Source organism: Helianthus annuus, chromosome 13 (genome assembly GCF_002127325.2).
Source record: "Helianthus annuus cultivar XRQ/B chromosome 13, HanXRQr2.0-SUNRISE, whole genome shotgun sequence".
Taxonomy (NCBI): Eukaryota; Viridiplantae; Streptophyta; class Magnoliopsida; order Asterales; family Asteraceae; genus Helianthus; species Helianthus annuus.
Window position 1 is genome coordinate 142,396,710 of NC_035445.2, and position 11,557 is coordinate 142,408,266.

The 11,557-nt window shown below is 31.6% G+C and overlaps 1 protein-coding gene across 1 annotated transcript; it reads left to right on the forward strand.

The window, feature by feature from the left end:
- The first annotated feature begins 5,292 nt into the window (after nucleotides 1–5,292).
- Nucleotides 5,293–11,318, forward strand: LOC110899561 (zinc finger protein CONSTANS-like). The gene is given in 8 exon segments (XM_035981604.1): nucleotides 5,293–5,485; nucleotides 5,563–5,659; nucleotides 6,094–6,191; nucleotides 6,521–6,808; nucleotides 10,217–10,333; nucleotides 10,335–10,391; nucleotides 10,497–10,625; nucleotides 10,841–11,318. Coding segments are annotated over 5 exon segments (453 nt in total). The 5' UTR covers nucleotides 5,293–5,485; nucleotides 5,563–5,659; nucleotides 6,094–6,191; nucleotides 6,521–6,757; the 3' UTR covers nucleotides 10,940–11,318.
- The last annotated feature ends 239 nt before the right edge of the window (nucleotides 11,319–11,557 follow it).

Sequence of the window (11,557 nt, forward strand, 5' to 3'; positions counted from 1 at the left end):
CAAGCTAGTTTCATATCAGGGCTAGTCCTAAGAATTCATGTATCATGTTCGAGTTTCAAAAAACGTGTTTAACGAAATTGGGTATTAGGCTCACTAAAGGTCTAAATCTAATGCCAATGGGCTAATACTAATCTAAAACATAAAAATAGTTTTGTAAGTGTATGTTGATGTTTGTATAGATATACCCTATTAATTTATTTATTTTTACATATACATATCAGAGTTTTTTAAAAAATTATACGCCCTTCGAAATATCGGACCCTGGCCGGTGGTCCTCCCAATCCACCTTCAGGACCGGCCATGCTTCATATTAAAACATACATATATAATATGATATATTAAAGGGATAAATTGAAACAAGTATTATTAAATATTTTTTTACACACATGTATCTATCCGTACATATATTTTTTGTATACGTAATTACTTATTTACAACACATATAACATAGTGGTCTAATGGTATGGTGTTTGCCGTCCACACAAATGATTAGATTCAAATTATTACAAATACAAATTAAGTAATATTTAGGTGTAACAAGTTGTTGAACAAAAAACAAAAGAGTAAATAAATTATTATAAACTATTATGTATTTAGTATTTACTAATCTTAATTATTAAATTATTGTTACATTGAAAATTTATATCTACTAACTACTTAACTGGGATGGTGATGAATAGATGATTTCATACGGAAAACAACCAATTTCAATATTCAAATGATATTTACAAAAAAAACTTGATCAATACTGAACCGCCAACAGTTATGATTATGGTTATGGTTAAAGGTGTCTCATAACTGAAAACTAATCATATTACAAAATAAAGACATGCTTACGCCATGATGAATCATAAATATATATATGACACATGTGTCTTCAAAAGATCCGAACTTTTACAACGAATAACTATAAGACCATTCTCTGTTTCTTAAGTAGCAGCAAAGCGATTGAAACACTTGGAACCGGAAGGTGTGAATGCCACAGTTTTCAGTGTATTACTGAATGGAAACGTGTTATCTGTAAAAACAATAAGACCAATGCTGATTTTTATGTTTTGGCAAATGGTTTTATGTTACAAACCGCGCAATTGATAATGTAAATCATTAAACTTATGTTGATCTGCAAGTATGAAATCAAAATTATAAATTATTTTAGATTGTGGATAATTAACTGTTGTGACTTTGATTTCATATTATATAGTATAATTGGGAAACATGGGTCCACACAAGTATCTCCCCTTAGCAAAGAAGTGAACCTGCACATTCCATGTGGTCTTAGCATCAATCTAAGCTACTTGGGAAGCATTAGAACGAGCCCATCCGGGTTAAAGTTTGAACCTTGAAGCGGGTTAGGGGATGGTGTGTACAAAGTTTAAAAAAAATTAAAAAAAATAAGTCTGGACAGTTAACTGAACTTAACTGATACCGACCTATGGTTAACCAACCATCGGTTATGGCTAAGCAATCTTCCATCATCGAAGCTCGGATATGGTTTATGGTTAAGCCTCCATAACCAAACCGAACCGACTTTACACACCCCTAGAAACTACTGCATACTGAAGGTAGTTTTTCTGACCATGACAAACATACCAAAGTAATCAAATATACAATAGATACATGCCATCATGTACATCATTCTCTCATCACAGAAAAAAAGATATATAAGTCTCCTCAAGAAGTTCAATATCAAAAATAGAAATAAATTCATTCACAAAAACACTCCAATAGTTTCAAATGATTTTTGACCCGTATCCTTATAGGGTTGCAGCCCCAGGTTACTAAAGGTAAATCTTTGAAACTATTGGAGTGTTTTTGTAAATGAAATTATTTCTATTTTTTATACTGAACTTTTTTAGGAGACTTATATTTGTAAACGAACCGAACGTTCATGAATTGTTTGTGAACTTGTTCGGCAGGAAGTTCGTTTATGTTCTTTTATTTAATAAACGAACGAACACGAACAAAAAAATTGTTCGTTTAATTAAATGAACGAACAAGAACACACCTTGTGTTCGTTCATTAATGTTTGTGAACGTTCGTTTATGTTCATTCATTTAGGTTCGTGAACGTTCGTTTATGTTCGTTCATTTATGTTTGTGAACGTTCGTTTATGTTCATTTAAATTTTAGTAAATACATAAATAGTTATATTTATATATTAGGTTTTCTAACTACTTATATAAATATAACTAATTAGTAATTGAGTTTTCTAGTAAAAAATGAAATTTAATTTTTTTCTTAGATCATAACTGATCACTTACTTACTATTTATATAAAAACCTACTTATTTTCGCATCTATGAACCCGAATTTAGATGTATTTGCGGATAAGTTGTAATATATTAGACTTGTTTGTTTATATTTGTTCAATTATGTTCATTTGTATTCCTTTATGTTTGTTCAATCATGTTAATTTGTGTTTGTTTATGTTCGTGAATTGTTCGTTTAGGCTTTAAACGAACGGACATAAACGAACACAAACATGCCCGATTTCTTAATAAACAAACACGAACAAGAAAATGTGTTTGATTATATGTTCGTGTTCGTTCGTGTTCGTTTGGTTCCTTTACATGCCTACTTATATATCTTTTTTCTGTGATGAGAGAATGATGTACATGACATGTATCTATTGTATATTTGATTACTTTTGTATGATTGTCATAGTCAGAAAAACATAAACTCATACCTTTGGTACGTAGTATTTCTAGGGGTGCAAAGTTGGTTCGGTTTGGTTGTGGAGGTTTAACCATAACCATATCCGAGCTTCCATGAAACACAAACACCAAATGTTATAACAATGTTCAAACATCCAAAGAAAATGTGTATAAATAAAAGAAAGGTTCATAACATCCATCGCCTGGCCTCTGTTGTGCTATATGAAGAGAATAATTTCGTAAGAAAAAAACTACAATTTATAATATCTAGATAGAACTTTTAATACACACTAGGATAAGAATTTTACATAAGGGCGTGTTGAAGCCTCAACAGTTAATTGATTTCATGTCTAAAGAACGAAATGCTTGTAGGTTTTATAGAAGTTCGTATAGGCATGACTATCTCGTGTAAATTGTGTACATGTTGTTTCAGATTGAAATATTTTAAATAAGGGTTGAACCATCACAACGTGTCAGATAGCATATGGTTATATAAGTTGGAAAACCATACCACTAATGGACCAAAATGCCATCAATATACATTAACTTAATCCTGATGATTATCACTATAATTAGTTACGACCGACGACTAGTTTTCGTGCAATTTCCATCAAGTAAATCCGAAGCAACTTCCAGTAGCATTTCAACGAGACCCCCACCATGGGCTCTGCCCATTGGACCCCAAACAAGGGGCGCAACCCCCTTGGAAGTTTGGTGCATGAAATTAGAATCATCATGATCGATCAAGTACTTCACACCTCTAAACTCGTATCAATGTTTATTCTTATTTCCATTTGGTCTTAAAGTAAACCCCTATTAACCAAAATGACTTGACAACACTGACAATGCCATGTTCTAGTGAGGTGCCTCAATTTAACAAGGAATTGAGAGATTTCCTAACATAATCGTTACAAATTACTAATCCAAACCATGAGCATACTGCATACTTGCAACAGATTAAAACTGAAAATACCTAACATTACATAACTCAATACAAATGATCAAACATGAAATTTAAACACATAATATGTTGTTTGTATGAACGCATTCACCAATTATACAAAACAAGTCATTAAATCTACATAACGAATCGACGGTGTCAACAAAAAACTCAAAACGAGTCTCTTACAAGAACAACGCAAAGCAAAGCAGCAATCTACAAACATACACATAATCAGAATCAATAAACATAATCAAGTATACGTAAAAATCGAAAATAAAATGGAGAGTTGATTACAATAGATTCTGGTAGTTTTGACGGAGCTGCATCTTCTCCAAATGCTCTTGAGATGCCATTTCTGATATGATGATCATAATTCACACAAGCTCTAGGCTAATTTCTTACGATAGGGATGGAATCACTATAGTAGTCATACTCCTATCAGTATAAAAAATATCAGTATCTAATTTCCACAAAACAGGGTACTGAATATGATGATACGGTATAGGTATCGCTACGTTTTTTTTTTCTTTTAAGCACTTGTATCGGTACCAAATAGGTAAAATCGGTACTAATACCAATACAAGGTGCCAAATAAGGTATAAAAAGTACGAGTAGTAATACAATATCGGTACCAAATAGGCAAAATCGATATGAGTACCGTAATAACATAATATGAAAAAAGATATGCATTCCAAAAAAAACTCTTGAAATTCTATATAAAATCGGTACCGATACCATTTTTTATTCGTACCGATACCGAAAGCACAGGAACCAAAATTAATGAAACCTTGTACCGATACATGTACCATATTGTCAAAATTGGAACATGTATGGGTAGCAATACGGGTATAGATATTTGGAAAAAGAAGTTCTCATCCCTAAATATCGGAACTAGTATTTTTTTAGTCGGGGTAAATAAATAGGCATCTTCTCTAGCGGTTACAAATATAAGGTCTGTCTCATGTTTTTATCTATGTTTTTATCTGGAAAAAAAAACCTCATATTTTAGAGATAAAGATTCAAGGTGACCGGGATCAGCGTACCCTCTTCACCTATCATCGGTTCCATCACTCACACCACTACAAGGATGCGTTGAAAGTAGCAGTTTAATGTTGCAAACTTTGTATAATATAGTGTTTGTCACGAAGTTGAGGGATTAAAGTTGTGTAGCTGTGGAAGCTCTGGATCAAAGTTGTGGATGTTGTGGAAGCTTAAGGACTAATTGTAGAGTACATGAAAAGTTGCTTCAACTATATAAACGAAGAAAAGATTTGGAATGCTAATATGTACATTTTGTCATTCACATGCTTACTTGCTCTCTTAGTTTTACCTTCTCGTTTGTATATTTTCATTTGTTCGTCTGAGTTTTCTAATGACCGGTCTTGTTCGTTTACACTATAAATCTAGGGTTCATGTTTTATGTATATTTAGTATTGGGATTTATATCACTAGTGAATGACTTTGTTGTAAAGTTCTAGTTCTGAGCTTAATCGAGTTCTAGATCCTTAATTCTTTGTATAATATTGAAATTTATGAGTTCTTGACATGATGGAAAAGGGATATCGATGGCGAATTTGATGAAACAAACGACAAACGTAATATTATTTTTACAAAATTGAACTATTTGACAATCTTCAAATCTATACATATAATAAAGTAAATCGTTGGTGGTACACGTGTCATAATAATATCCATCCCTAGGTTCTTTTTCCCGCAAAACCCTTTACCCCGTTTTGTTGTACACGCGGACCTAAACCCGATCCGATAACCACCTTTAGATCCGGTTATATCTTCTTTTCCAAACAACGCCATCACAAAAGAAACCCTAATGGTTTCTCTTCTTGCCTTTTCTTGCCTTGACAAAAAAATCATCTGTGAAGAATAACAAAGGTGAGTTTTGTATCCGATTTCTCTTTTTCAGTACTCAATTTTGCAATATTCATGTTCATCGTTTTTTATTGAAAAAGGTATGCAAGCTCTTTGTACTCAAGCGACTGATGAAGAAGGTAGTCTGCTCCTCAAAGTGTTTTTAATCAATTTCTCTTAGCCAGTTTCTTCATATTGGTACGAGGACAATTCATGATCTGTAGTTTAAAAACCCTTATTTTTGTCATCTGATAGGAGTTTTATGTGGTTTTTACTTTAGGTTTTGGGTTTGATTGTTCGATTTTGAGTTTCGTGTTATAGTGGCAATGACCTCAAGTTGTAACAAAAATAATTGTTGCTTTTAGTTTCGTTTTTGGTTTTGTTCAACATAAAAACCTTAAATGTGATAAGATATATCAAAATTTCTACTTTGTGTGATATCAAACGCTAGATCGAAAATCCTAATCTTGTGTTCTTTAACTTGAGGTCTATAGGCTTATGTGTTTGTTCTAAAAACCCATATTTAGAAACCCTATTTCATGTTCTTATGTCTCATTTATTTTGTTTTTCATCATGAATTCAACAAAAAAATGATTAATTGATAGTTTGTCTATTGATTGTGAGATGAAAAGTACTTTAATTCGTGTGGTGACTGCAAAGTTCAACAAAACGACGACACACTGTTTGTGGCTTTGTCAATTGGATCTAATAGGATTGGTGTACCTTGGAGGTAATGCTAGGAGTCAATAGCCTTGACATGGTTAACGGAATTTCACAAAAGTTGCTAGCATTTGAAAGTAAAATCCCAACACATCTTGGGCGAGTTTTGCACCATTTAACCTATTACATTTTTAGCCAATGTCTTAACTTTACCCGTTGACCCGTTTGAAATAACTATTTTTACATAAATGGGTCAAAATTACAAACTTTATGGGTAGGGTTTGTTATTAATGATAAGAATTTAGTTTAGATCACCTTATTTGTCAAATTAATTATGTTTTCAATTGAAGGAAGATGACTGACCTTAAGAACTTATAATTACTGTTGATTTTTGTTCAGGTCCTGCACAAGCTCAAAACTAAAAGGATTCTCCAAGATGTGATATTGTAATGAAGGTGTTCTTTTTACCATACAATTTTTTTGTGCAACAGTAATACTACTTCTAAAAAACAACCAAATCAATAGGTTGACACCACTGAAATTTTCTATTCTCTATTTTAAAGCAATAAGACTCTTGCTGCTGCAAGAATGTTGACACTAACTGGATCTACTGGCCAAACATAGTGTGGTGACTCCATGGCTAAAAAAATATTGGCCACTATAAGTTCTATTGATGCTCAACTGAAGGTGATGTTTCTTTTTTTATCTTTGTGTACAAATGATAGGTTCACCGGAAGCACCGTGTTGAAAAGTTGCAGTTTTTATAAATTGTGTCAAATAGGATTAACAAGATTCTGTTTATTAGTTAGTAGGCCATTTTTTATAATGAGTGACTTAGAAGTAAAAGGATTGAACATTGGTTCCCATTTACTATATGTTTATGCTTTCTCACACTTTTGTTTTACATTACAATCAAAAGAAAGATCTAGGTTATGAAATTGCACGGCATGTGAATTTGTTTTGTGATTTTTATGATAGGTTCTGGCCATTGTGTGTGAGGAGCTCCCTCCTAATATAATTATGTTACGTATCTGCTCCAAGTAACATTTTTATTGTTCACATGTTGGCTAATTTATGGTCTGTAACCTCTATGGATTTTTTTAGATATGTAGAGTACATTGTCAATTTTATTGTTCACATATTGGCTTATTTATGATATGTAACCTCTTTATGGAATTTTTTTAGCTATGTTGAGTACATTGTCAATAAGTATTTATTAAATAATAGAACTTAACCCATCATATAAATTAATACTCTATATTTGTGGATGCTAATCAACAAAACAAATGATGGCTTCCACAAATATTGGGATAGTAACACTAAATTTAATTACTTAATTTTTACGATCATGTCTGCCTAATAAAAAGATAATTCGATGCGTTACGTGTCACAATTATGTAAGCTCAAGATGATTTTATTTCGTTTCTCTTATTTCGTCTTTTTGTACTCTATTTGTTAGTAAAAGAAGTTAATTAAAAATGTGATGCTAATGAAAATGTGTATTTTTTTACGTTTCGTTTATTCAACCCGTATAACATATGGGGTTCTAAATAGGGGAAGGTTCAAATGAAAACCACTAGTTATTGTGAAAACTCGAAAACTAATTAAAAAAAGCCAAAAAACCATACAAAAAATTTTTTTTTTAATTTTTTTTTTTTTTTTGCAATCAAAATTTCGCAGGTTTTTTAATATAAAAAAAATTTCAAAAAAAAAAAAAAAATTTTGTGTAGTGCACATATGTAATACTGCACATATGTATGTGTACTACACATGTGTATTATTACACATGTGCACTACACAAATTTTTTTTTTTTTTTTTTTGAAAAAAAGTTTTTTTTATATATAAAAACTAGCGATTTTTATAAAAAAAATTGAAAAAAAAATTTTATGTGTTTTTTAGGCTTTTTTTAGTTAGTTTTCGAGTTTTCACAATAAAAGTGGTTTTCATTTGAACCATCTATAGGGGAAGGTTCAAATGAAAACCACTAGTTATTGTGAAAACTCGAAAACTAATTAAAAAAAGCCAAAAAAACATACAAAAAAATTTTTTTTTTAATTTTTTTTTTTTTGCAATCAAAATTTCGCAGGTTTTTTAATATAAAAAAAAATTTTCAAAAAAAAAAAAAAAATTTGTGTAGTGCACATGTGTAATACTGCACATATGTATGTGTACTACACATGTGTATTATTACACATGTGCACTACACAAATGTTTTTTTTTTTTTTGAAAAAAAGTTTTTTTTTATATATAAAAACTAGCGATTTTTATAAAAAAAATTGAAAAAAAAAATTGTGTGTTTTTTAGGCTTTTTTTAGTTAGTTTTCGAGTTTTCACAATAAAAGTGGTTTTCATTTGAACCATCCCCTACAAACGTAATATTATTTTTACAAAATTGAACTATTTGACAATCTTCAAATAAGTGACATAAAATGGTTAGGAAGAATCATTTAATTTATGAGCTTTAAACTACAGTTATATGTAAACTTTTAGAAAGAAAAAACAATGATTCTAAATTTCTAATGTCGCATCCTTGTCTTTTTTGTGAGGGGTAAGCTTTTGAAAGAAGGCAAGGTTCAAGGGGTCCAATAGAAAACCTTTTATATTAGAATATAAATATAGCATAAGTGGACTAGCTTCTAGTTGTCTTTTGGTATTGTGACAAATTCTCTTGGCAAAAGAATGGTGTCTTCTTCTTTTAAATAGAGTGTCATCTCTCTCTCTCTACTTTGCTTTCAAGTGCTTTAGGTGCTATCCTCAAAAATATTGAGGAGATAGTCATAGTTCCAAGTTTCACTCATTTTCATTGAAAACAAAGAGAAAGTGAGTTCTTGTAGTTTGTAACTTCAAGTTGTGTAATTTTGTTCCAAAAGGTCGTGGTTCTAACTTCTAAGTTGCCACCTCTTTCAAGATCGTTAGCATTCCGTTCTATAAATAGTTGTGATTCTAAACTTTCACCTCTTTCATGATTGTTAGCATTCCACTTTAATATGGTTGTGATTCTAAATTTCTACATTTTTCAAGATCGTTAGCATTTCGCTTTAAAAAGTTTTGTTTCTAAATATACACCCTTTCAAGATCATAACCATTTAAGTTCCATCCTTACGAGTAGGCAGAAGGGAAGAAAAGCTAGTCCTGTAATCGTCAAAGATTCAGTTTTTACCTTTTTCCTCTATTAAAAAGTGACTTTTGAAGATTGTCGGAAATTATAGTTTCACTTTTTTCCATACTCTTTTGAAGATTACCAGTCTCGAATTCCACTCTTCGACCAATAGTAACAAATTGTTTCGGTTTCGGGAAACAAGAGACAATTGTATGCAAGTTCACGATTCAATCATATTCAATGTCTTATGATATGTGTGAATTTGAAGAGTGTTTCTTCACTCATCCATTATCTCCATTGAGTGACTCTTCCTCCATTGACATCCTCAAAACTTTTCAAGAAAACAATCACAACTTGAACCCTTTGACCCATGATATTCTTGACACCCCACTTGATGAAATTGACCAAATTACCCCTACCACCACCACCACCCTCTCTTCCTCCCCACCATGCCACCAACTTCAAAATCTATCATTTTACCAAATGGGCAATTCAGTAAATTCTCCATATTTATCTCCCCCTGAGATCAAATCAGAGGAAAGTCAACTACCCTTTTATGATTATTACATCAACATTAACTCTTTCTTGCCTCATAGCTATGATGGGTGTGACAATTTGATGAAGATGATGCAAAGAAGCTTGATTGAGTCCTCAAATCTTCAATCCATGACACTCACCTCACCTGATCATAGCCATATGAGAAGGGTCAGCAGCACTGGTGATTTACATGTTAGTTCACTTTATGCATGTCTAATTTTGACTTTTCCTTGGTCAACCCAGTTCATTTTCAACTTCAAAATTTGTACAAGTTGTGTTTTATCTACACAAATTAAATGATACAAACATTAGATATAACAATTTAGGGTGTGGTATGAAAATTTTATGTTTAATTGAATTTATAAAGTTACCCCCCCCCCCCCCATTTTCAAAGTAAAAAAATGACCTTTTAATATTAAATAATTATGTGTAAATATTGGTTATTTCTTGATTTTAGAGTTTGGAAACAAAGCAAACATTGTCATCAAGTCCTTTAGCAACAGAAGGATCATTCATGGAGGAAGCAAACTTCAAGGTGGGTCGTTATAGTCCAGAAGAAAGGAAACAGAAAATCTTGAGGTACAAACTACAAAGCAAAGAGGACACAAAGAAATTTTAATAAAACAATTAAGGTAATTAAGCATCTCTATTATTTGTCGCGTTTAAAGCAATATATACAAGTGTATTTGTGGTTCTCGCATGATGCATAGGCTAACATGTATATATTCAATTAAAAGTACGCTTGTCGGAAAACTCTTGCGGATAACCGGCCAAGAATCCGTGGGAGATTTGCGCGTAACGATGAGCCTGGAGAGACTCCTAAAACTTTTACTTTTCGACGGTACGCGAATGAAGATGAATTATGGGTATGTATTATTTTGTTACAAAATTTAATATTCATATTTTGATTTTTATTATAGTATATAATTTTCTTATCCTATAAAATCACAACTACTTTTTTTCCGGAGGTTATTGAATATTGGGACCCTTTAGTCTCATGAGTACGTGTGTTAAAGTGAAATAGGTTTATACGAAATTCCAAAATTCCAATTTTACCTTTTATTTTTTGTGTTGTGTGTAGATGGATGGGTTGCAAGAAGAATTCCTACAAGGAGGGCGCTTTTCCAACACCTACATGCCCACCACCCAATTAAATCAATTTAACTATTTTCGTCAATGAAAATAATAATGCATCCCTTCAAATATCTATGGGGATAGTTTATTAGATGGTTACTACATGGCCATAAAAATAAAACAAATATGCTTTATAGATTATTAAATTTTGAATAGTTGTGTTTAAGAGGGGGTTAGGTTAAGAGCTTAGACGTCTATAGAAGCATAAAAGATATGATCGGGAGTTTAAATCTCGCAGATTGCAGGTGTGATGTATTTATCTTAGAAAGTTTAGGAATTGATGTTTAAAAATATAGAGGCATAAAAACATTTTTAGTTTGTTTTGACAATTTATGAATGTAAAAGGTAACGTTATTAGTATAAGAGCTTGGGAATGTTTGCTTTTGTGTCATCAATATTCCTTTATGCTTGGCTTTTTTATTGTATAATTATTTTACATATATCCTTGTCTTCCGAAATTTCAAATACTAAAGAGCAATAAGTCTTGAAACCGATGACAATTAGTTGTAAATTAAATCACGACTCATAAATTTGAAAGTCAGAACTTGAAGTTACAATGGAGAGAATAAGATTGGAGATGGATTTATACTCTATACGTGTCAAAGACTTAACGTAATTGAAATTCAAGATATACGTTCTCGCGTCATGTACAAATAGACTTTGA